General features: G+C 34.1%; 3 protein-coding genes across 5 annotated transcripts; 1 reads left to right on the top strand and 2 right to left on the bottom strand.

Moving 5' to 3' along the window:
• Positions 1-71: 71 nt before the first annotated feature.
• LOC110819153 (histidine acid phosphatase family protein) lies at positions 72-5,483 on the bottom strand. Of its 3 annotated transcripts, XM_022048240.2 has the most exons (12): positions 5,063-5,483; positions 4,378-4,465; positions 3,348-3,641; positions 3,042-3,200; positions 2,703-2,843; positions 2,516-2,572; positions 2,070-2,208; positions 1,414-1,518; positions 1,020-1,210; positions 778-819; positions 604-691; positions 72-466 (listed from the first exon to the last, which is right to left on the bottom strand). In XM_022048240.2, exons 1-12 carry the CDS (start codon positions 5,182-5,184, stop codon positions 444-446), a joined length of 1,449 nt encoding a protein of 482 aa, XP_021903932.1. In that variant the 5' UTR covers positions 5,185-5,483; the 3' UTR covers positions 72-443. The 3 variants fall into 3 exon arrangements, with proteins under 3 accessions (XP_021903932.1, XP_021903931.1, XP_021903933.1); XM_022048239.2 differs by having other exon boundaries at positions 72-691; positions 5,063-5,473; XM_022048241.2 differs by having other exon boundaries at positions 72-691; positions 3,348-3,657; positions 5,063-5,453.
• A 749-nt stretch (positions 5,484-6,232) lies between these two features.
• FER4 (ferritin 4) lies at positions 6,233-9,219 on the bottom strand. The gene is made up of 8 exons (XM_088212779.1): positions 8,684-9,219; positions 8,207-8,290; positions 8,060-8,120; positions 7,888-7,975; positions 7,090-7,151; positions 6,833-6,898; positions 6,677-6,740; positions 6,233-6,578 (listed from the first exon to the last, which is right to left on the bottom strand). The coding sequence occupies exons 1-8, from the start codon at positions 9,013-9,015 to the stop codon at positions 6,523-6,525; spliced, it is 813 nt and encodes a 270-aa protein (XP_088068905.1). The 5' UTR covers positions 9,016-9,219; the 3' UTR covers positions 6,233-6,522.
• Positions 9,220-24,493: 15,274 nt separating this feature from the next.
• On the top strand, positions 24,494-25,660 carry LOC110819157 (LOB domain-containing protein 12-like). The gene is made up of 2 exons (XM_022048245.2): positions 24,494-24,707; positions 25,065-25,660. Exons 1-2 carry the CDS (start codon positions 24,552-24,554, stop codon positions 25,437-25,439), a joined length of 531 nt encoding a protein of 176 aa, XP_021903937.1. The 5' UTR covers positions 24,494-24,551; the 3' UTR covers positions 25,440-25,660.
• The last annotated feature ends 329 nt before the right edge of the window (positions 25,661-25,989 follow it).

Raw genomic sequence — 25,989 nt, 5'->3', positions numbered from 1 at the left:
TGACTAGTACTTGACATTTTGTGCTTATTTGAGGCTGTTTCAGCAAAAAGTGCTTAAGAAAATAATGGTGATTGATGAACCAAAATTATTTTATTTTCAAGAAACTAGTACAAACCTACAATGGAAGGAACCTACCTAAAAAAGTGAAGATCATATCTTAAGCCCTAGATTCCAAAATCTGCCAAGTATCTCTATGAGAACATCCATCCAGGAAGGCAGCGGACTTATGTAGGAGGTAAGAGTAAGTGATGGGACTATTGATAGAGAACAGGCTTGACAAAAGTACCAACAAGGACTTAAAAGACTTAAAAATTGAAAAAATGCCGCGAATATCCCATACAGACTTGTGCAATAGCTCAGGAAACAGAAACAGTAATTGTGTGGTGAGAGAACGGTATCCATATAGTATTAGCAGTAGGTAGGATCAGTTGAAATGCACTCAGCTAGGAGGAGGCCCTGGTTGTGGCTGAAATTTGCATCAAGTGCCAATAAGTAAGAATTATTTCCTCACCTTTGTGAAAGTAAACTATAATTCAGCTTTTTGCACTGGAGAATCATCATTCCAGGTCGGGAAGAACCAACGGAACAGTGGTGATAACTTACTGATCACAGGTTTCTGTTTTTGTTCTTCAGGCTTAATACTGCAGAGTGTATTGTAGTCATGCCTCATGTGAGGAGTTGCTATTCTTTCCTGAAGGGATCAAAAGGAAGTCATACGGTGAGAGGAATAGAACAAGCTATCATCTATGTATAAACTGGATGTAGATGCTGTGGTACCTTGAAAACTTCGAAAGGACAAATATCACTTTGATTACAGCCCTGTTAAGGAAAAGATGGAACTAATAAACACCAATAAAAGGGCAGGCACAATTATGATCGATCAAATCCTAAAGCAGTTGAAAAGTAGTGAAATTTATAAAAGATGAAAGGAGTGCACGCATATTTTTAGTTTTATTAAAACTTTAAAGCAAATTTCATATTTTTAATAATCATAAATAAAAACAACAGTCAGAGCTTACCGGCACTGGGATGGGATGTTCATTGTGCAGAACTTGCACGAAGTACTCACTTGAAGAATTAGCTGGGCAACTGTATAGAACCAGCATGTTATTCCCACCAAAAGGTGCCACAGTGCTGCCCCTCCAATTTCTTTTCTTGGGAGGCTTTGGAGGGAGTTCCAGAGGTTGTTCCTTCTGTATTCTTTGGAATTCTGAAATATTTGAGAACTCATTAAGAAACAAATTCTAGCAGAAGCTCATACCCAATTCAATATGTTTTGGTATGGAATACTTAAAATATACACACATGCAAGCAACACATCTCTGAAGGCAATTTAAAAGCCAAGGCACTCACCACTTTCATATACACACACATACACATCATTGAAGGCAATTTAAAAGCCAAGGCACTCACCAGATCCTTCAAGGAAAAGACCAAGAAGACACGAAAATGGAACCACAGTTTCTGCATGTGCAAACCTAAGCCTCGCCTTCTCATAACTTCCAGGAACAAGATTTTCTACAAAAATAAGAGGAAGAAATAAATATCAGCAACTGGATCCATCTTCTGGTGAACCAAACTGCTAGTCCTGGTGAACAAGATCTTTTACTTTTCTCTCTCTCCTGCTCCCAAAACCCAGACATGCAAAAATACTTCATCTATGACTAAAAAATAACTCGAATTTCCAATAGCTCTCCGAAATAATAGCAATACTTATGGGTCCAAAAAGAAATGGATGCTTGATTCAGATCATATTTGGAAGCACTTGGGACATATATATGGAAAATCTTGAACACCAATAGCAACAAGGTAGAAAATATTTGCAACAACTACATCCCTAAAAGAACAAGGCTGCCAGCAATAGTTGGTGCCACGCCCCAGATAGTTACCAACACTACAACAAGATGAAAATTCCAAAAATATTTAGAAGGCAGTACGACATAGAACCCTTCATCAGGTCTTTTGTCAGAAAAAGATTAACAATGTAGCAAGCGAGATAGACGAATTGCGGAATGCAAGAATGAGAAATAAGGACCAGAGCACTAAAAGTTTATACAATTTTCCAGTACCTTCTTTAGCCTTGATTGCTTCTTCCATTGATTGTATAACATCTTTAAGAAGTGGCACTCCCATTCTGTAGTTTAGTGATGTACCATAACCCTTTAGTATAAACACCTCCAAGTCATCTGCCCACTCCAGCAAAGCAACCTTAATATGCAAGCATATCATGCAAAACAATTAGTATAAAGCATAAAAAGGACACAACAAAACACTATTACCAATGAAAATCATAGGAAAGAAATATTCTTGAGATACTCGTGATTCAACCACAAACAATCTAACAGAAGTTTCTGAGTTTGAGGTAGAAATAGGTAAACAAAATTATTAATGTGCAAAAAAAAAAATTAGTAAGATCACATGTCATTTACAAGTTAAGAATTTCATGCACAGCAACATACAATGATGGAAACATAAACTATGCAAAACAATGCTGGATAATATAGACCGCCTGCACCTCATCAGGACTGAAGAGCCCACAAGCTTGATCAGTAATATCCAATAAGGATGCTTCCTGCAAAATGAAGAATTGTAGTAAAACAGGTATGCCTCAACTAAGCAAGTAGAAGAAAATTAGTTTTATACTCATGAGACAATAGAATCTGTTTCCTAATAGATATTCCAGAACTGCAGACAACAATCACCTGTTTGCATAAAAACCATAGAGAAGAAGTATCCTGTCTTGTGAAGTTCAGCTGAAATTTTTTGGTTAATGCTGATGTTATTTCATCCAGGATAGGTTCCTTAAGCTTATCAACTGCAGGCTCGTGATTCTTCCTAAACGACTGCGTCCATATAAAATATTGATGAAAAACAAAGCAACTAGACAAGCAGTGGAAGAAAAAGAAACTGCACACTAGTATCTTGACTAAAGATCCCTCTGCACATGTCTAAATTTCTCTTCTTAACTTTCTTTCAACATCTAATAGATTCCATGTTGGATATCAAAAAAAGGATTTGAGTCTGTCCAGCAAAACTCATACCTTGTAGCTTTCACAACAATCAAAAAACCTCAGTTTTATATCACTTGCACGGCTTTCACTTGTAACAGCAAAAGCCCGATGCTTTCCCGGCCCTAGACCTCCTCTCTCACTAAACAGCCCCATACCAAATGCCACAGCACTAGCAGATGCCCGAGGAACCTATCTCATCAGAAAAGAGAGAGATGTGTTAGTAGATTAAGAAAGAAAGATCACAATGAGATAAGGACCCTAAGAAAATAGGTAGACATAGGTACTGTATGCAAGGCACTCAACACCAAAAGCAAGCGAGTGTTAGATATAGCTAACCTGTGTAGCCTTTATGGGATAAACATCTGGGTGGTATTCGTCACTAAACAGACCAGGAAATCGTTCTCTGATCCTTTTCCCAAGTTGATAGAGCTCCTCTTCCCCTTTGCTAACCAATTCCCCACCCTTCAATTTTCCTTTCCATGGAGATTCCCATTCCCTTAACCAAGCAGGAAGTTTTTCCAAAGACGATCTCTTCTTTTCCACATCTCTAATCAGTTCTTTTATATGAAGAGCCAATCTCTCTAACTCTCTCATCCTTTTTTTGGTTGGAGAACGAGTGCCATGTCTTGCCTGTGATACAGAATTACTATCGGGTTGTTTCCATTAAAGGCTTACAATAACACAAGATAGCATCATCTTAATAATTACACTAGCACGGCATTGCAAGAGTAACATAAATGATACCTTTTCTTGAAATAAAAATTATCATGTTAACAAATGATACTTTTAATAGAGGATAACCAGTAATGGGAAAACAAAAGGTAAAGTGATAAGTTAATATAACATAAGACATGGAATTTCCATAACAAACTTAAATACAATAAGTTAAAGACAGTAACACTCACAATCAACATATTTTTTCTTAGGTCCAATTGTACGACCATGATGAATTTCTATAATAGATAGTCAGAAAAATAAAAAGACATGTATGTAGTGCTTCATGCATGCAGTAGAAATAAAACTAACAGATAGCCCAACCAACATATCAATACGAACACAATTTGCTTACTCATCCATCATCTAATAAAATTCATTCATTCTCTAATAAGCTATAAGCATGTCTTATGCACTAAAATTTTGCAAATGGTTTTCGTCAAACTTAACAATTTAAACCATCAAAGTCAAAGGCCAAAAACAAGATTTTCCATTTGCATGCATATTCCATCACCCAATAAATAATGCATTCTTTCTCAACTAAACTATAAAGAAATCTCATGCAATAGAAACCAAGACTAGATATTATCCAATTAAAAAAGGCAAACCATCAAACTGAAACATCAGGAAAAAAACGGCCAATAAAACTTACAATAAGGTTTAAGTGGATAGGATTACACCCATCCGGAATTTTAGATGGTATAAAGGAACTGGGAGCAACATTTTTCATTACACCATATCTGCACGGAAAATATTCCAAAATCAAGAACAATTAGTAAAATAGCTATGAGCTCATTTCTTCTCCATAACAACAATACTAAGCAATTAATGAATGTCTTAGGATCTATTCAAACGGAAATTCCATTTTTATGATAGAAAGAAGAAACGAATGTGTACAATTCAAAATGTTATCCCAATTTTTTTTTCCCTCTATTATCAGGGCAACCAAACAGAGGACGAAAACCAAAGTACCCGGTTCTCACTATACTGACACACCTAAAAGCCAGCATCACTAGATCGCTAAACACGAATGATAAAATTAACTAGCACAACAGAACCGGAACAACCAAAAGACAATTCAGAATTTTACATCCCCTTTCCTTCCTCAATTTTCAACAACGACGAAAACCGAAGTATCTGGTTCTCTCTGTGTTGAAGCACGTAACATTCGCTTACGAGCAGATCGTTAGATGCGCTAATTATGAAATTAACTAAGGCAAAAGAATCGAAACCAGAAAAAGCTAAACCCAAACCCCGATTAGATGGAGAGAAAAAGACTCACGCACAAAATCGCAATTATATCTATATGATCATGAGCAGAAAGTAAAACGGCGAACCTTGAGACAGTTGATAGGTGTTGGCGAACATCGAAGTCTTGATCGGCTCTTGATTGCATTAACATAGGAGACAAGAAGAAGAAGAAGATTAGAATCGGAGACATACGCATAACCTTTTTCATTCTTCAATCTCTCGATCTTCCTCTTTAAATTAACGAATGAACTTAAGCTGGAAAAGGAAAGGAAGCACTAATTCTGTTCTATGTGAACAATAACAATTGTACAGGCCATGAGATTATACCACGGTCTAGAAATTATGATTTATTTATACTGCAACGGATTTAGCCTGTGTAGAGGGATGAAGTGACTGGTCGTGCATTGATTCGAGGACCAAGATGGTGACTAAAGCTACGACGTCGTTTTCACGCACAGTACAAGATGATGACATCCAACCAATCAAATAACGCCACGTGGGCAATTTTTTTGTTGGTTGCCTTCTTGCTGTTCGGGTTCCAGTCCGTTTCTACCAGTTCAATCCGTTCTCTTGGTTCTTTTAAACCTACACGGCTCAAAAAAATTGGGAAGGATCGATCTCTGTCGCGTCCGCGGGGCGGGCTTTTTTTTGTTCATAGGTAGTATAATGAACAGACTTAGGCATACCCGAATCTGCCTGACCTGGGTGGAACAAAGACCAATCCGCCAAAAAAAGTTTCCTCAATTAAATTCCATTTGAAATCCATTCGATTTTGGATGAAGCCCAACCAGTTCGAATCTAATTAGACGGGCCGACGTCACTCATAATGCAAATCATGTCATAGCCTCACATGATTCTTCAAGTAATTGAATTTTTTATGAACAATTTTAAGACAACGTAATATAAATCAAATCTCCTTTCATTCATGAAGAGCAGCTTGTAAAATGCCGGTTACGTGAACCTACGTTAGTGCAAGCTCATGCTAAACATCTTTCTCTCCAAACAATATTGAATTGTTTATAATTTACATAACAATTTATATTCTCTTTAACTTATATTTAAATATTTAATTTCATATTACCACCCCGTATGAGCTCTAGCAAATTGTGGGGGCAATTCTTGAGAAGCCCCAACTAGGCCCACGAGCCAGATTTTATACATCAATCTACAAATGATTACATGAAAGTTTTCTTTGTTTGATCTATATATCCTTATATTAGTGGTCCACTGTAAGAGTATCGACGAGCAATGCAATATGAACCAGCTATTTCCAAATATCTTGAATTATGTAAAAGGTGATTATCACAAATCTCTTTTTCTCCCTACTGGCATAGAAGAAGAATCCCTCTAAAAGAGCAATCCTCCATGTGTTTGTCATCAAGCTTACAGCCATAACAACTAAAACAAGCAACTAAAACATATCCCGTCACCAACACTCTGGACAAAAATTCTAAAAGCTAACTATTATTAGAAGAGCACATAAAAGTACCCCTGTGAGACAGCAGCACTTTCCTCCTCCCTCTGGATCTTAACTAGGGCATCATCATCAAGCAACAACTTCTGCTCCCTCTTGGAGAAGCATCTGATCAAAGTGCCAGACACCTGAAATTCCAAAACGATCATTTAGACCAGAAATCACCTCAAGAAATGGAGTAGAACAAACCAAGTTAATCGAACAAAAATTCGTTTTGAATGCTTACCATGTCCTTTGCCCACTCTTCTTAGCTGAGCAACATACTCTGATATTTTCTTGATGGCTTCCACCTAGAATAATAACAATTAGAATACCAAGATTAAACATGATGATGCATAAAATTCCCACCATCTTGACCACAAAGAAGGAAATGACTCCATACCTGTTCGTTCAAAAACTCACTTTCGATAAAATCTGTCAACTGCACGTCATTGTTCTTTGCAGCCACCTGGTTAGTTAAAATAATGAGAAGCAAGTCATGAATCAGAATGCACAAACATTTGCTGGTCAACCTAAGTCCTCAGAAGCCAAATGTTTTCATCAGAAAATGTTTCAACACAATAGTATCAGATCCCACCTCAATGACTTGATGGTAGATTAAACAATGTGACCATATTTTATTAAAGAAACTAGACTTACACTGTGTAAGTTCAGCAGCTTTTCATTGGTAAGTTTCTCCAGAGACAAAGCAAGCTCCATTGCTGAATCAGAGAAATCATATTCAATTAGTTAATGGTAAATAGATGTTTAAAACAACAACCAAATAGATATTCCAGCATCAACATGCACAATCTATAACAGATAATAACAAAGAAAAGCCGACTACTCAAACTAGCAGCTAGCTCCACAAATAACCCATCCAAAAGCCTGTATTCCACTAAAAAAAATCTTGTGAATATACAGTTTGATTCTTCAACTTTATAAATATAAGTTCACAACAAAAAGGCACTGTATATACACTTCAGTATTCTACTGCAAAATAATATCCTTCACAAGCCAAGTATTCATTCATGCTACAAGTCCACATAGAAGTTAATCCCCATGCTAAACATATGCATCCATCAACAAATATAAAGTATCTCTTTCTAATGCATTATTCTCATTCTTGAAAAGAAAAAATGCACATCACACCTCCAGATAAACTACTGCGTGACAAGTCCACACATCCATATTACCATATTTCTATTAATATCTTAATGAATTTGATCTTACCAACAAAATTCATGCACTGAGATTTTAGTTCTTAATGAAAAATGTATAAGAAATTTCAAAAAACAGAAAGAAAAAAATAATAAACAAGAAAATGATTTATCTATTCTGCATTACATAATTTCACCCAAGAATCATAATGCACCACCACATTACACAATTTCACATCAAGATGCCATTTAATCGGTAAGAAAAGCATCTTTATATCAAATTGGCCATGGAACTCACCATACAGTGCATCTCCTTTCTCCGCATGATCAAACTCAGAGAGTGGCATTACAATTGACTGAAGCTTCACTCTCCCACCCCGTTTGTTCTAACAATTATTAAAGAACAGATCAATACAGAAATACAATCATTTAACCAATAGAACTTCGGGACAACAAAATGAAATAAACACCTGGTATTCCATGAATTTTTCAGCGTGCTCTCTCTCTTCAATACTTGATTCCTTGAAGAACCTATAAGCAAAAAAAAAACTAAACTAAGCCAAAAACTCAACAACGATTAGAAACCAGAATACCTCTAATATTCTCCAGAAACTTACTTGGCAAGACCCTTGAGCGCCACGTTGTCCCTGTCAAAGTAGGCAAACATGCCATGGTACACATACGAGACATTGTATTCCACACTGCGATTCAAAAGATATAAACAGATTCTTATCAGCATAATCGAACAGAAAGAGAGAAATTAAACAACAAGATAGCAAACGCGTCAAGCAAATTTTGAAATCGTTAAACCAACAAAGAAACTAGAAAAGGTTTATCGGCAAACAGAGGCAACCATTCCAGACACATACACATCAAGATTCAATTAAAGAAACCAAAGATTTTATATCAAAATCTTAAGAAAATGAATGGAAAAGTATTTTACAGATGAAACGATGAGCCGAGACAGGAGGGAGGGATCAACCTTTTCAGCAAACAAGAAAGAAAAAACAATATCCAAAAACAAGAAGAATCTTCGTAAACATGTAACAGAGAGGAAAAAATCAAGAAATATTATCAGAGACAAGGCAACTCACTTGATCTGCTCGTTGATTGCAGCCTCACATTCATTTGCGTACTTCTGTCGAGCGAGAGAAACTTGAGGCACAGTAGGTACAAGATCGAGCTCCTTCTTCACTTCCTCGAAGGGCTCGAAAACGACGCCGGTTAAAGGCCGATTGTTGGCCCCTTTAGTGGCACAAACCACAAATCCACTCCCGGTCTTCGCCGACGGAAGACGAATCAAAGACGCCGCAGAGGACGAAGAGTTCAACAGTGAATTCTGCGAAAAAACAGAGGAAGACACAGAACCCAGACTATCGCCATGGGTGCTCAACAGAGAGAAAGCAGGAGCAGCTTTGAGTAGCATACTTGCAGAGAAATAAGGAGAAAGGCTATAGAAAAAAAGCTAGAAGAATTTTCTCGAAAGACGAACTGAGAGAGAGAGAGAGAGAGAGACAGAGAGAGAGAAAGAGAGAGAGAGAGGTGAAGAAATTTCAAGAAGATGAAAACTGAAACGAAGGGTCTTGAGAGAGGGGAGGTCGTTCTGTGGTGTTGAGATGAAATGAAGAGAGAGGAGGAATATAGAGAGGTGGCTGCTGGAGAGGATTGCGGTGGTCCATTGGATGGAATACACGTGGACGGATCATATTGAGAGGTGGGTGAGGGGAGCGTGGCATGCTCGTGGTTTTATCTGGAGATATCTGACGCGTTTGGATTCATTTGTTTGCAAATCTGTGGAGCTCAAATCCAAAAACGGCACATCACGTCTTGCGTATTCTCAGTGCAATAACTGTTTATTTGTGTGGCTTTCTTCTTCTTTTTCTTTTCCCTTTTTTCTCCAATTTTGTGGCAAAGGAAACAGGATACCGAAGAGAAGAGAATATCTTTTTGGTGGGAAAATTAAAGTAAACCAAAAAGGTTTTTTGGTCTTTTAATTATCAAAATTCGATAAAAAAATTGAAGTTTTAGTTTTTATTTATAATAAAATTAATATAAATTTTGTTTGTACTTGAGAAACATAATAATTTTGCATATGAAAATAAATTTAGCTTTAAAAATAATCCGATTAAATTAGGACATGCACTTGAATTAGGGCACATACATGATAAGATTCTTTGTCCTGACATTTGCTGTGTGACCCATTATTTAACAAGTCAATGGAATGAACATTCCACTTTTAAAAAGGGAATTTTAAAAAAGTGAAATAATATATTTGTGATATGTGATATGTATTTTGTTGAGGTAAAAATATACAGTGAGAAATTTTTATTTTAGTTTATTTTCAAATTTTCTTAAGTAAAAATTTTAAGTAATTATAAAATTATAATAGAAAATAATTAAAATTATCATTTTTTTCTGGTGTGATGCTCTTCATAAATTTTGAATATTGTAATAATAAATTTAATAAACTTAAAAATAATAATTTATTTGTTTATTTTGGTAAATAATAATTAAGTACATTAGTGAAATTAACATTGTTTTCATTATATCTGTTTCTTTCACAATGCGTAAGTAAATAAATAACTTATCTACGAGGGCCAGCCACCTCGTAGATAAGTTGGGCTTTCCTAGATTTATTTACTTCCAATATATATATATATTTATTGGAATATCTAAAGCCCAATAAGCCAACTTAAGGCATATACATAAAATACAATAAACATTGTCGAAACAAATTGGTCCAATAATTTTAAAAAGAGAAGGGCTTTCGATTGTGATTAAACTAAGTTCGTCAAAGAAGCTAAGCCCACATATAAGCTTCAACTTATGCTTTTTCCCCATGATGTAAATGGTTTGGATGATTTGTTGTATGTATCTATAGGCCATTTGGATTGCCGTAAAATTTTTTTAGCTTATGGATTCTTTTTTAATGAGTAAAATTATTAATTAAATAAAATTATAAATTAGAATAAAATACATTGAATAGAAAATAGATCAATGAGAAAAAAGAATTTATTTGATTTAAAGGAAGAAAAATATGGGCTTATTTAGCATATAAATATATATATACACTTTTAATTTTATGCTTTATACATATATATACTAAAAGAGAAAAATAAAAATAAAATTATATTTATATATCAAACTCAATTTTATATTTTCTCAAAATAACAACAATTAAAATTCCAAAAAGGGTTTCGTTCATTATAACTTTTTTAAGAAGGGTAGTGTAAAAATATATCAATCACCTATATATATATAAACATATCTTAATTTACATTGTAAAGGTGCGGAACTTAAAAAAAAATAAATTTATAATTTAAATACAGAAACGAATAATATATTAAAATTTACATTCCTTACTCAATAAATTAGAATGTCCAATAGAGATACGAGAATGTTTTTACTATAATGGCGCGCAAAAAAAAAATAAATAAATGATTTAAAATAAATAGATAAATAACATAAGGTTAACCTCCACTATCTCTTCAAGAAGTTTGGGAGGTAAACTACTCACAGTTTTCTTACTGATCGGGGTTTGGATCCTAATCCTCTTGATATGAAATAGTTAATAAAAGGATGAACTACACTACCCCAATAAGAATATCACACTACTCACTGATATGGAAAACTAAAGATTGATACAAATTAGAAAAATAAATAATGGAACCCTTACTTTAATTAAATACATTAAACTTAAAAATATTTGTTTGATATTTATTATTACGAGTTCTCTAAAAAAACAACTTATGAAGACGAAAATTTTTCTCTCTTACATGTTTACTAGTACCCCTGGAGTCTATAGGGATGTCCTCCAACTCGTGAACTAAATATCAAATTTTAATAATTAACTAGTCGTCTCATACCCTGTCCAGTAATGGGCGCCAAATATTTTATCGTCTCGATACTCCGTCCGATATAAGTGAGAATTATATCTTCCGAATCTTTCCAGTAAGGGACTTACCAGTCTCGTTTAACTTAGGTAATGTTCACGGTAAGGTTCCCTATAAATTGGTCTCGTCCGCCTAGGTACCTAATAAGTCTTTCACATAAATCAATTAGACGACATTTATTCAGATAATATAGCTTATCATAATAAGGGATCGAGTAATCAGATAATCGAATAAATTAGATAAATCGATAAGACCATAGAAACTATAAATTAAGAACATACACAATATGATAACAAACAAGTAGGACAGTACAAAAAAATAAACAAGAAATTAGAATAATTATGAACTAATCGATTTCGGCTCTACTAGTAACCTGTAATTATTTTTAGAGTTTTTTAATTTTTTCTAAAAACACAAAATTATACATCGTTAAGCCTTCTTTTACCGTAACGGAGACTAAGGTGAAGGATCCTTACCCAGATCAGTATTTCGAGACATTGCCCTGCCTACTACGCCTCCTAACGGGTCCTGAATTTCTTGAATTTTTTCTATAGATAAAAAATACTCATTACGTAACTAAAAATACTCTAAAAATCCAAAATTAGTGTCCAAAACTCTTTTTGGCAAATTTTAGGGTTCCAGCACGTCACTGCTACTATGCTCCGACGTCAGTTCCGCCACCCACGGCGCCGATTCACCCTGACTTGGCCGATTTTGACCAATTTTTACCAGTTTTAGCCGATTTTACACATATCCCTGCAAAAAAATACGATAGGAGGCCTTGGTTGGTAAAAAAATTACAAAAAAATGAACCTACTAGCGAGGGCTTTCCGGGTACGGTGGCTCTGCCGGCTTTGCTCACAATTTTCGGCTCACTCATTATCCCTCTTGCTCTGATGTGGCTACAAAGAGGCTCATAATCGAATTTTGAGTAAGTAGGGGAAAATTTAACTTTTTTAGCAATCAGCAGTAGCTCCGGTGCGGCAGCAATCGGCGGTTGGCCTTCTTCTCCAGCGCCTGGTTCTTCTTCTCCGATGGGAGCTGGCGGTTAGGGTTTGGGTTCCCCTGCGAGGCAACATATTTATACTCATCCCGCATCGATCTGGACCGTCCATTGGAGTCGACGTACAGCGAAGAGGGTCATCCGATCTTTACTTGTTTAGATTGATTACATGGCGAATTTGAACCGTTCATCACGATTAATATTGTTCATCTGATCGTGCCTAAGAAGAGAATGAATTTGAGTCCTTCACACACACGTGATCGAACCTGGATCGTCGAATCGCTGAGCACACGGATCACCCACGTGGCCTCCTGCGTGGCGCCAACATCAGCCTACCGGTCTACAATGCCTACCGACAGCTCCTCATAGGATAGATCCTCCCATAGTGAAAGGGGCTCGTGGGACAAGATGTGTGAGAGGTGTGAGTTGTATTTGCGTAACATGGATACGTGGAACACATTATGAACCTTGTATAACACTAGAGGTAGTGTCAGTTTATAGGGGGTCATACCAATCCTGTCTGAGATCTCAAATGGCCTGATGAACTAGGAATTTAATTTCTCTCTCTTGTCAGATCTACTGATTCTCTTAAAATAGGTGACCTTAAGAAACACTCGATCACCTTTTTCAAATTCTAAATCCCTTATCCGAGTGACTGCATAACTCTTATGCCTGCTCTGAACTGTCTTGATGTTCTTCCTGATTTTAATTATCTTGGCTGTAGTCTCCTCTACAAGATTTGAGTTGAATAATTTTCTATCACCCACCTCTTTCCAACATATCAACGACCTGCAGGAGCAACTATATAGTGCCTCATACGGAGCCATGTCGATACTTGCTTGGTATCTGTTATTATAGGCGAACTCTATCAAATATAGGTGATCATCCCAATGGCCCCCAAAGTCTAGAATACAAGTTCGGAGCATATCTTCTAGTGTGCGGACTGTCTTCTCTAATTTTCCATCGGTTTATGGGTGCAATGCGGTACTATGGGACAGTTTCGTTCCCCTAACTTGCTGAAAACTATACCAAAATCGAGAGGTGAACCTAAGGTCTCTATCAGATACCATTGTCACTGGAACTCAAAATAACCTGAGTATCTCTCGAATATATATTCTTACTAACTTCTCCAAATGGTCGGTCATCTTGATAGTCAAGAAGTTAAAGGACTTAGTGAGTTGGTAGACAATTACTCTGATAGTATCATGTCCTGAGCGGGCCTTAGGCAACCCAATCACAAAGTCCATTATGATATGTTCCTACTTCCACTCCGGGATCCGTAATGACTAAAGTAGTCCACCTGGGTGTTGATGTTCTACCTTAACCTATTGACATACTAGACACTTAGAGATAAAATTGGCTATCTCTCTCTTCTTCCTACTCCACTAAAATCGAGGTCGCATACTTTGATATATTTTTGTACTTGCAGGAGGTATGATGAATTTTGAGATGTGAGTCTATGTTATGATGTTCCTCTTTAGTTCACTATCATCTAGAACACACACTCTATCTTAAAACCTGAGTAACCCATCAACGGAGACTTGAATTTTTTATTTACTCCCTGTTCTACATCATTCTTGAAAGTTGTTATGGTGGAATCGGTTGATTGAGTTTCTTTTATTCTCTAAATCAATTCAGGTTGAACAGTCAGATGGGTCAAGCATGTAACTCTATTTAAATTCTGAAGTCATATTTGTTGTGCGACCTCTATTATCCTGTATTCAAAGACCATTAGTTGAGTTAACATACTTACACTTTTTCTGCTAAGCGCGTCAGCTACCACATTTGAAATTGCCCAGGTGATACAAAATATTGCAATCGTAGTTCTTGAGTAACTTTATCCAACACCTCTTACGCATGTTGAGATTCTTCTGAGTAAATATGTGCTTCAAGCTCTTATGGTCGCTATAAATCTCAAAAGTCTTCTCATACAGATAGTGGCACCTGGTCTTCAAGGCGTGGATAATGACGACAAGTTCTAAGTCGTGAGTGGGGTAATTTTTCTCATGACCCTTCAACTGCCTAGAACCATAGGCTATGACTTTGTCATGCTGCATCAAAACACAATTCAACCCCAGATATGATGCATCACCATACACTGTATATCCATTCGTCCACCCGGTAAAACCAATGTGGGTGCAGTAGTCAACCGCTTTTTGACCTCCGTAAAACTCCTTTTACAATCATAATTCTATTCAAACTTAACTTTTTTTTTGTGAGCCGGGTCAAAAGAGCAGTTAGGCAAGAAAATCTTTTAATAAACCTACGGTAATAACTTGTCATTCCCAGAAAGCTTCGAATCTCCTTAACCGATGTTAATTTTTTCCAACTAAGTACTGCCTCAACTTTTTCGAGATTTATTGATACTTCATCCCTTAATTTGATGTGTCCTAGAAAGGTAGTCTACTAGATGCAAAACTCATACTTGCTCAATTTTACATACAGTTTCTTCTCCTTAAGAACCTACAAGACCTGAGTTAGGTGGTAAGCGTGTTTCTTTCTACTCTTTGAATAAATAAGGATATCATCGATAAACATAGTGACGAACTAATTTAGGAATTATCTGAAAATCTTGTTCATCAAGTCCATAAAAATAGCTAGTGCATTGGTTGATCCAAATGGCATGACTAGGAACTCATAATATACGTACCTAATTCTGAAAGCTGTCTTGAAAATATCCTCTACTCTGATCTTTATTTGATGGAAAGCATATCGCAAGTTTATTATGGAGAAGACCTGGGCACGCTGCAATTTATCAAAAAGGTCATCAATTCTGAAGAATTGGTACTTTTTCTTGATCGTGACCATGTTCAATCCATTGTAGTTAATACATAATCTTAACGTCACATCTTTTTTTCTTGCAAATGTGAATCCAGCATCCCAAAGAGACACACTATGTCAGATGAACCCACTATTCTGTAATTCATTGATCTGTTTACTCAGTTCTTCTATCTCAACCTGACTTATGCGGTAAGTGGCAACCGAGATACGTTGGGTGTCAAGCTGAAGATCTATGGAGAACTCAATTTTTCTATCCATTAACAGTCTGGGTAATTCATTAGGGAGTACATCTAGGAAGTCTCACTATCGAGATCTTTTGAATGCAAACTTCTTTCTTAAGTTTGCCTAATGTAGAGAAGACAACCGAGTTAAAATACTATATAACAAGAAAACTGCCATGAGAGAATAACATTTTAAAAAAATTATTAACTTGTAAATGGTTTCTCGTTAGGAGGGTTGAATAAAAGTTTTTTGTGAAAATAATCTACGGTGGCATGGTACGCAGCTAACCGGTTCATTCCTAGGATTACATCAAAGTTCCTCGTATCAATACCTTTCATTCTTATTACTTTTTCAATATGAAAAGAAAAAGAGAAAAATGAAAAGGTCGTCTTATTCAAAACCCCAATTATGAAATCCCTTCTCTCCCACTTCACACCTCGGAACGCACCGTTCTTATAGAGAGAAAGGTGCTTTCACATCTTCTTAACTCGAAATGGCTGGGGAGAGAAAAAGTTCCTTTTTTTTTAGGGTACTCCTGGGAACAGATCCAGTGGAGACGAGGTGGGGCCTGTAGCTTAGAGGATTAGAGCACGTGGCTACGAACCACGGTGTCAGGGGTTCGAATCCCTCCTCGCCCACAACTAGCCCAAAAGGAAAGGACAATCTCTATAAGGTCCAGATTCAATTTTTTATCTGTTATGTCTATAATACAAGATTTATAGATAACCTCTTCTAATAGTGTCCTACTTCCAGGAGTAGATACAAACAACACATAATCAAGTCTTTCATGTGATACATTCAAGTTTGTGTAAAAAAATGTAAGACAAACGAATGTGAAACATCAGTATCAATCAAAACATGTGCAAGGTGATTACAGATAGAGTATGTACCTTGTATAACGTCCCGGTTGGCTTCAGTATCCTGCTAAGTGAGGTTTTAAGCTTTGCCCTATATAAAGGTGTGACATGTTTCTGATTTTGCGGTCACTCTCTCGTGTAGTATTGGACATTCTCACATATACGGTAGGTATTATTGAGATGATAACAGGGCCGATCTCCATGATCCTTGCCACATAGCTGGCAAGTCCTACCGCATCCTGTTACTGAAGCCTGAGAATGAGCTTAAGTTACTGACCTAAGCCTCTTGTTCTACTGAACCGGTGCAATGGGTGCTGGTCTGCGGTCTGAAACCGAATGTCTAGGATTCCCCACTACTAGAGGAAAGATGTGAAGGTTCTTCTCCACTAGTTGTATCTTGACTAAAATGCATGAGTAGGTAATGAGCTCAAATACGTACAACTGATGTCTCATATCAGAACGGAGGCCTCACTCGAACTTCTTTATCTTTCTACCTCCATCCATCATGCTCTTAGGGAAATACTGACCGACTCTAGGAACCTACGGATATATTTCGATACAGTCATATCACCCTGGATTAGGTATGCAAACTCCATTTTCTTCAAATACCAGAGGTGCTCTGTGTGGTACTCTGCATTGAAGGTCATCAGGAACTATTCCTAAGTAACTGGAACAGGCAAGGTGGTCTGCTTGAGCGGCCACCAGCAACCTGTCTCTCCCACAAGTATGTAGGTGACAAGTATAACTTTTTGTTCGGAAACCACCCTAAGAGTCGCGAATGCCTTCTCTGTCTTAACTAACAAATATTTGGCGTCTTCAAAAGAGGATGATCATACAAAGATAGATGAGTTTAGTCTTTTGTACCTTTCAGTGTATACTAGGTCCATCATGGGTGGAACTGGGTCCCATAGAAGAGGGACTAGATTGTGCTGTGGAGGAACCGGGTGACTCTGTGGTGGTGGTGGATGATATGGTGGAGGCACCAGATTGTACTATGGTGGTGCCGAGTGATATAGTGGAGGATTAGGGTTGTATCGGGGTGGCTCTGGATCTTCTCGCTGTAAATGTGGCTCAAATTATGGCAACGAAGAAGGGTCAAGCAGCTCCCTCATTTCCTCACACTCCTGCTGGCAGAGATGAGTCTCTCCAGCATCTCAAAGAGTCGGTCAATATCCTCTCGAAGTAATCCATTCCGAGCAACTCGGTTTAGTGGGAGCCTTCCTCTCTTCATATTTTTGTACCTGCTTTTTACAAGTAATGGTTGTGCGATAGTTTGTATTTGATGTTTTTAAGTCTTTATGTAACGAATGGTTCCGAGGAACGCAGTTTTGATATCAACTGTAAAGGCTCGGAACCTTAAAAGAAATGAATTTATAATTTAAATGCGGAAACAAATAATATATTAGGGTTTATATTTCTTACACAGTAAATTATAATACCTAATAGGGATACAAAAATGTCCCTACTACAGTAGCTCGCAAAAAAAGAAGCAAATAAATGATTTAAAACAAATAAATAAATATCCTAAGGTTAATCTCCACTATCTCTTGAAGGAATCCAGGAGGTACACTACTCACAACCTTCTTACTGATCAAGGTCTGGATCCTGATCCTCTTGATCTAAAATTGTTAATGACAAGATGAGTTACACTAGCCAAATAAAAATATTATACTATTCATTGATACGAAAAATTAAAGATTAATAAAAATAAGAAAAACAATTAATGGAGTCATTACTTTAATTAAATATATTTAATTTAAAAATATTTGTTTGATACTTACCATTACGAATTCTTCAAAAAAAATCTACGAAAATCCATATTCATACCATTTTTCATTTTCATGCACAAGAGAATAAGAGACGACAATTTTCCTCTCTTACTTACTTACTAGTACCCCTGAAATTCTATAGGGATGTCCCCTTACTTGTGACTCAATATCTAATTTTAACAATTAACCGATCGTCCCTATACCCCGTCCAGTAATAGGTGCCAAATATGTCATCGCCTCGATATCTCGTCTGGTATGAGAGTGAACCATATCTCCCGAACTTTTTCAGTAAGGGATTTTACAGCCCCTTTCGACTGAGGTAACGTTCAATGTAGGGTTTCCCTGTGAATCAAGCCCGTCCGCCCTTTCCTTGGGTACCTAGTAAGGCTTTTAGATAAAGATTTTTATCAATAAAATAACCAATAAACGCATACCAATATCTCATATTATATTTACAGATCAATTACATGATATTTATATAGACGATATAGCTTATCATAATAAGAGATCGAGTAACCAGATACCCGAATAAATTAGATAAATCGATAAAACTATAAAAACTATAAATTAAGAACATGCACAATATGATAACAAGTAAATAGGATAGTACAAAAAAATAAACAAGAAATCAGGATAATTAAAACTAACCGATTCCGACTTTACTAATGACCTCTAATTATTTTTAGAATTTTTAAAAAAATTTCAAAAACACAAAATTATACATCATTAACTCTCATTTTATCGTAAAGAAGAACAGGGTAAGAGATCCTTACCCGTATTGGTATTTTGAGATGTCGTGCTGTCTACTACATCTCTTAACGGGTTTCAGATTTATTGAATTTTTTCTATGGAATCTAAAACACTTGTTACGTACCTAAAAATATCTCAAAAATCTAAAATCGGTGTCCAAAACTCTTTCTGGCCAATTTTGGAGTTCCAGCACAGCGATGCCATCGTGCTCCAGTGCGATTCTGTCACCCACGACGGCAGTTTACCCCAATCTGGTCTGTTTTAGCCGATTTTATATGTATCCCTATGAAAAAACATGTTAGAGAGCCTCGGTTGGCCAAAAAAATACAAAAATTTGAACCTACTAGCGGGGGGTTCTCTGGGTACAACGGCTTTGTCAGTCCTCCTTCGTGGCTGGGGTTCTTTCTTTGACTAACTTGCACATAAAAGGATGGTGAACACAACGATAAAAAAAAAAATCACATAAAATGAAAAGTGAGAAGGGGTTCATCGGAGGAATTTTTGGATTTTGGTCGCGGCGGCTCTGCCAGCCTTTGTCTGCAGTTCTCAGCTCACCCGCCATCCCTCTTGCCCCTATATGGCCACAAGGAGGTTTGGAATTGAATTTCAAGTAAATAGGGATAAATTTTATCTTTTTTTGGCGGTTGACAAGTGACTTTCTTTTCCGGCGTCATGTTCTTCTTCTCTGGCAGGGGCTAGAGGCTAGGGTTTGAGTTCCTCTGTGACGCGAGGTATTTATACTCTTCTTGCGTTGATCTGAATTGTCCATTCGCATCGACGTAGAGCAAGGAGGGTCGTCCAATCTTTACCTGTTTAAGTCGATTGCATGGGCAAATCTGGACTGTTCGTCGCAATTGATCTCGTCCGTCTGATCGCGCATAAGAAGGGAGCGAATCTGAGTCGTTCACGTATGCGGGATCAAACCTGGACCGTCGTATCGTTGGGTACGCGGATCGTCCGCGTGGCACCGACATCAGCGTATTTTGACACGCAACGTGCTTCAGTTCGTCAGGGCTGCTGACTGGGCCGTTCTATGTGGTTGAATTTTTTTTTTTTTTTTTGCATTTTAACCTCTATTTTTAATTTTTTTAAAAAAAATACCCACTGAATCTAAATTTTCTCAATTTTTTTAAAAAATTATTTTCAATCTCATTTCAAATTTATTTTTTTTAAAACATTAAATTAAATTAAATTAAATAATTATTTTTATATAATTATTAAATAATTAATCTAATAAAAGAACTATTCCGAACCCATTTTTAGACCAGGTTATTACATACCTTATCAATGTAAAATTAAAAAATTATATTGAAATTTTTTAGAAAACTAAAGCCCGAAAATGAATCTCCAGAGCCACGATGTGCAATTAATGCATATGCATCGAAGCTAGTTAAATCATGTTTTCCCGCTAACATGTTGAAGATGTCTGTTTTTTTTTTCCTCCTAAATTAATTATTCTTTCTCTCAAAATTCAATAAAATTAAATAATTAAATGGTCACAAAAGTTCTTCTATTTTCTTTTGAATATTCTCACTTCCCTATGAGCTTAGTATTTTGATACAACAATATGTATATATATATATATATATATATATTTAGAATTTTCACTTTTGTTTTTATTTTCTTTTTAATTAATTATTAATTAGCATAAAATATAAATTAATTACAATATAATACTTGGTATTGGTACTTGTGGAATATTCTATTTAATTTCACTATAGGTTATTTATGTTTTTGGTAAATATATAACTCAATATAAATTAAGTCAATATAAAAGAAAGCAAGGATTTTCTTTTGATTTGTAGAGCTGCCTCTTTTTTGTTTGAACTCGTTTATTTGCAATAATTTTATTTATTTTATGTTCATACAGACATATGAATTAAATTTTTTTTAGAATATTTTAAATTTATACCAAAAGTTATTTAGAGTATGACTTTATTAACAACAAGGTGTATTAGAAATTTTGTAATTTCTCGATGATAATAACTAATTATGCATTTTTCAAATATATAATTATAATAAATAAAAAAATATGACTTTATTAAGCACGAATGAGACACCAAATAATAAATAAAAAATTTGACATGTGTATATATTATTTAACATTAAAAATTAATTAATTAATATAAAACAAAAGGCACGTATATATATATATATTTTTTTTATTATTATAATTTTCGTATTGAAATGAGAGAGAGACCAACATGCAGTAAGCGAGAGGATTGGACAGGTGTCTGATTTTTATGACAGAAGAAATTGAGGAAGCTTGGGAATCACGTGACGGGTAATTAATGCAAGCACTTAGGGTTTCTACAACTATTATATTAATTAATATTGGGTTTTAAAAATTAATTAATCACATCGATTTTATTTCTAAAATAATATTTTTAATTTTAAATAATAAATAATATGAAATTATATGTCAGGCTGACATTAATTTCTTTGCTAGTCTCGTGTCTTTCCTTTCCTTCGAGTTCAAATTTTTTTATTTTTTTATTCTGTTCCAATAATTTTATTAATTATTTTTATAATTTTACTAACAAATATTTGAAATTAATTAATTAAATTTATTGGGTACTTTGATATAAATAGATATATATATATTTGGGATAGTTTGTAATTACTTATAAATATATAATATATAAATACGTGTCGTTAATGTCATCAAATGGGTGTTTGAGATGTAAAGATGCTAATGATAATTTTATCAATCTTGATAACACACGAACCAATTGGTAATTAAAGTATATGATAATGCTGTATATTATTGTTATAGGATTATACATACAGACATGCACATGCACATATAATTAATTGGTCACAGGATCAGCGGACTAGGTCAACAATATATCATCAAACCGTGACCAAAATCTGTATGTTGGTATTTATCCAAGTTGATATAGTTGAGTAATGAGTGAAAACGATTGAAGTGAGTCTAAGCTCACGAGATCAGTCTCCACTCACATATTGAATATTCAAAGTGAACCAAAAAAATTCGAGAAAATCGATTGGTGCATAATATATATATATATATATATACATGTATTACATTATTCTCATTATTATTAATTAATTAATTATTGGAATTGCCTTGATACGGAGTATCCATATTGTAGATTAAGATAATTCATTTTGTCTAATTAATTAATTCAAAGTTGCCAAAATATCTAGATAATGAACCAACCCACACAAATAATAATAATAATAATAAATAGTGTAATTTTGTAATTAATATTATAATTATAAATTCATTATTTTGTAATTATAATTATAATTATAATCAAATTATTATGTTTTTGTCGCAAAAAAATCATTTATTTTTAAATAATATTTAGTTAGCACCCCAAGTTGATATTACCTAACTATGTGACCAATATATATTGTTTGGAATTTTATTATTATAAATTAATAAATACGTCACATATTTTTATGATCATTGGTTCATTTAAATATTAATTAGGATTAATTTAGGTGGGTGGATAATTAATGCATGTATTTGTTTGAGATTGTTTTTGGGTGCGTTCACGTGAATGTTTGTATTTGAATTTGGTCGAAACAAACATTCACGTACTTGAGCCTTTTTCAAGGTCTCTTGGCTATTGCTACATTCAATACTTAGTTTTTAAAATTAATTTCTTGAATATTAATTAATTATTTGAAGAGTAAATTTCATAAGAGTTTATAATTTTTTTTATATAATTATGATTACATTTTTTATTTTAAAAAATTATAACATAATATCAAAAAAAAAAGTCCACACAATCTTTAATTTTGTAGGAATTGGTAGTCTCTTATAAAAAATAAGAGAGAAAGACGGTCAAATTCATAGTTTTGAAGAATATTATAATTATTCGATTCAAATTACATTGAGCTACGAAGAAACACTTTTGTTAATTATATTTTTTTAACTTAATTTTTAACAGATTATAACTATTTCATTAAAAAAATTTAACTTTTATAAAATGTTTCTTTTATTCATAAATAAAAATAAATTTGTAACTCAATTGATCAAAGTAACCCTATTAATACTAGTGGCTTAAATTATTAATTTTATTTAATTAAATATTATAATATAATTGATCATTATAAATCAATAAAATAATAAATTTTATATTTTTAATGAGATATGTTCTTATAAAATATGAATTTGTAATTTTAAAATAAAATATAAGAATTTTAACTTTTAGAATATGGTTTTATTAGTATACTAATTGTTTTTTATTGATGAAAATATTGAGAGATTCATTGAACTAATAAGTTTGATATTTACTTTTTTTTTAAAAAAAAAAAACGAAACCTAGTTAAAATATGGGCTATAGGCATAGAGTTCACTCACTTCTATTATTTATTATTTTTAATTTTAGTACACCATTTCTTTTATATATATATATATATAATTACTTGAGCATTTGAAAAATCCATAAATAATAAATAAAACATAATTGGTAAAAATACAGCCTTAAATTATGTACCATACATAATACATAACACGGTTTTGCGGCGGTCAACTATTACTAGCTGATTTTTACTTGGTCATGGGCTCAATGAAGCTATATGCTAATTCTATAATTAATCTAACTCCCATTTATTTAAATCTATATGTTTGTATATATACATATATATATATATATTATTTTTTAAGAAATTGAGTATTTATGTGTGAGTATAAAGATATATATATATATATGTCCAAAAGAGAGACTTTGGTTTAAACTTATTTTGCTCTTTACATCTTAAATATTTAATATATAACAATAATTTAATTGCAATTTAGATGATTAATATATGGTTAAATAAATTTTAAAGATGAAGTTTTCTTCCTCTAGATTGGTATTTGTTCCGTCCTCTAGGCTGAACTTTAAAGATTACTAGATGAACTAAAGTTAGTTTGAATATTGGGCGCTTGCCACTATATTTTAGAGATGTATAATATTATTGAAGTTCAAATCCTTAATGAAATTTTAAACAGAAAATCAATTTCTATAAATGTTAATTCCAACCTGCTTCTAATTTATACTATCAGTATTTTCCTTTTACAGAGTTCATTGAAATTATAAAGACTGATATTATTAGAATTTTCTAGTTTAAGATGTGTAATATTTAAGTTTATCTTATTTGAAAAAAAAAAAATTTTATTGATATTTTTATTTTTAATTATAATAAATTTATAGTATTGGTATCTAATCACGAAGATTGATGGTGTCTTTCACCCAATTGATTAAAACAGACTTGTTTGACTGGAGTTACTTAAAACTAAATTATTAAATTAATACACCACTTAATCTGCTCCATATATATAACACTGTTTTTGATAATCGTCCAAACTTCTGATTCCTCTCTGAATTTTGTTAATCTCAATGAAATTCATAAAAATTATGGTTCTATTTTGGAGGTACATTTGACCTCAAAGTCCCAAAAAATTTAATTTAAAAAATTACAAATTTTACAATAAAATAAAAAAAAATAAAATAATATATCTTAAATTTTATTGTAATTCATTCTTTTTCCTATTTATTAAATAAATAATAATAATTAGGCGTCACTACTGATCACACACACGTTTCATTATGTGGTTGGCAGTATAAATACAGTACAAACTCTTATCTCATTCTCTTCAACTTCAAAAAGCTTTTCTCTGTTTTCTTTCTCTTCTTCTTCGTCTTCTTTTTTTTTTTCTACTCGGGAAAATGGGCGGAAATTCGCCATGCGCTTCCTGCAAGCTCCTACGACGTCGTTGCGTCAAGGACTGTATCTTCGCTCCTTACTTCCCTGCTGATGACCCCCACAAGTTTGCCATTGTCCACAAGGTCTTCGGCGCCAGCAATGTCAGCAAAATGTTGCAGGTCCCCCTCCCACCTCTATATGTATATGTGTATATATGTATATTTACATATATGTTATCTGCTTGCTTTGCTATGCTACCCCCTTTTTTTTTTTCTTGATACGTGTACACAAACACACATACACACATATACAGACAGATCATGCATGATAGTTCTATATATATGTATATATGATGGATATGTATTAAAGGTGAATGACTAACCTGTATATATATGTGTGGGTGTGTGCGTGTACCCTTTTTGCTCTTGATACGTATATACAAACATAAACAGAGAGATACAGATGGGTCATGCATGGTAGTGCTATATATAGGTACATACGACGTATATATTTATGATGTATATGCATTAAAGCAGGAGCTTCCGGTGGAGCAGAGAGGGGACGCAGTGAGCAGTTTGGTGTACGAAGCAAATGCGAGAATGAGAGACCCAGTTTACGGCTGTGTGGGAGCCATTTCTTATCTGCAAAACCAGGTTTCTCAGCTTCAAATGCAACTTGCTGTTGCTCAGGCTGAGATCCTCTGCATCCAGATGCACCAAGACCCAATCAATACTATCACGCAGACTCCCTCTCAGATTGATCATGATCATCGTGATGACAAGTCTTTTCTTCTTGATCATCATCATCATCATCATCAGTACTACAATTTTGCCTCTCCTGCTGGCAATGTTGTAATTCAAGACTCTCTCAAGAGAGAGTCACTTTTTGGAGTACATGACTTGGTTTCTTAATAAAAAATTAAAATTAGTTACCCTTCTTTTTAAATCCTCCATTACCTCCTCTTAATTATATATGTATATATTATAAATTATACGAATCATTAAATATTACAGACACCCACATATATACGTACATCTATATGTATAAGCTAATGAAAAATTAATAGACACATCGAGGGTTGTCGTGTATCATTAGATGCTAAACGACGGTATAAGATAGTTGATGGGGTCAACTCTAGCATGTGATATCATTAGATTTTCTGATTCATTTTTATTTGTTATTACTCAAATATTTCATATAATTATAAATTAAGCTTCGATTGAATTAATTGTACTTAAATATGAGGATAATATATATATATATATATGTCGGAACGATCACAAAATACATCACTGATCATTTGTGCGTATGACTCAATATATACATATACATATATATATATATATAGTCAGTTCCACTTCTGTGTCTCTTAATTAATTAAATTAGGTAGGAAGAAAATTACTACTAAAAATCATAATCAATAAAAGATTTAATAATAAACTTTGGCATATACCAATGTCT

The sequence above is a fragment of the Carica papaya genome, chromosome 2 (genome assembly GCF_054855325.1).
Source record: "Carica papaya isolate Zhongbai chromosome 2, ASM5485532v1, whole genome shotgun sequence".
In the NCBI taxonomy this organism is placed as follows: Eukaryota; Viridiplantae; Streptophyta; class Magnoliopsida; order Brassicales; family Caricaceae; genus Carica; species Carica papaya.
This window is presented reverse-complemented; position numbering and strand designations above follow the sequence as displayed.

Bases quoted from the DNA above. Each gene is read 5' to 3' on its own strand.
- LOC110819157 (XM_022048245.2), top strand. From the start codon at position 24,552: ATGGGCGGAAATTCGCCATGCGCTTCCTGCAAGCTCCTACGACGTCGT. The intron at 24,708-25,064 runs GTCCCCCTCCCA...GCATTAAAGCAG, and splicing joins ATGTCAGCAAAATGTTGCAG to GAGCTTCCGGTGGAGCAGAG.
- LOC110819153 (XM_022048239.2), bottom strand. From the start codon at position 5,184: ATGAAAAAGGTTATGCGTATGTCTCCGATTCTAATCTTCTTCTTCTTC. The intron at 2,209-2,515 runs GTGCAGGCGGTC...TTGCATATTAAG, and splicing joins GGCTCTTCAGTCCTGATGAG to GTTGCTTTGCTGGAGTGGGC. The intron at 1,519-2,069 runs GTACTGGAAAAT...TTATTTTTGTAG, and splicing joins AGCAATCAAGGCTAAAGAAG to AAAATCTTGTTCCTGGAAGT.
- FER4 (XM_088212779.1), bottom strand. From the start codon at position 9,015: ATGCTACTCAAAGCTGCTCCTGCTTTCTCTCTGTTGAGCACCCATGGC. The intron at 8,291-8,683 runs GTGAGTTGCCTT...TTTGAATCGCAG, and splicing joins GCAATCAACGAGCAGATCAA to TGTGGAATACAATGTCTCGT. The intron at 7,152-7,887 runs GTGAGTTCCATG...TCTCTGATTCAG, and splicing joins GAAAGGAGATGCACTGTATG to CAATGGAGCTTGCTTTGTCT.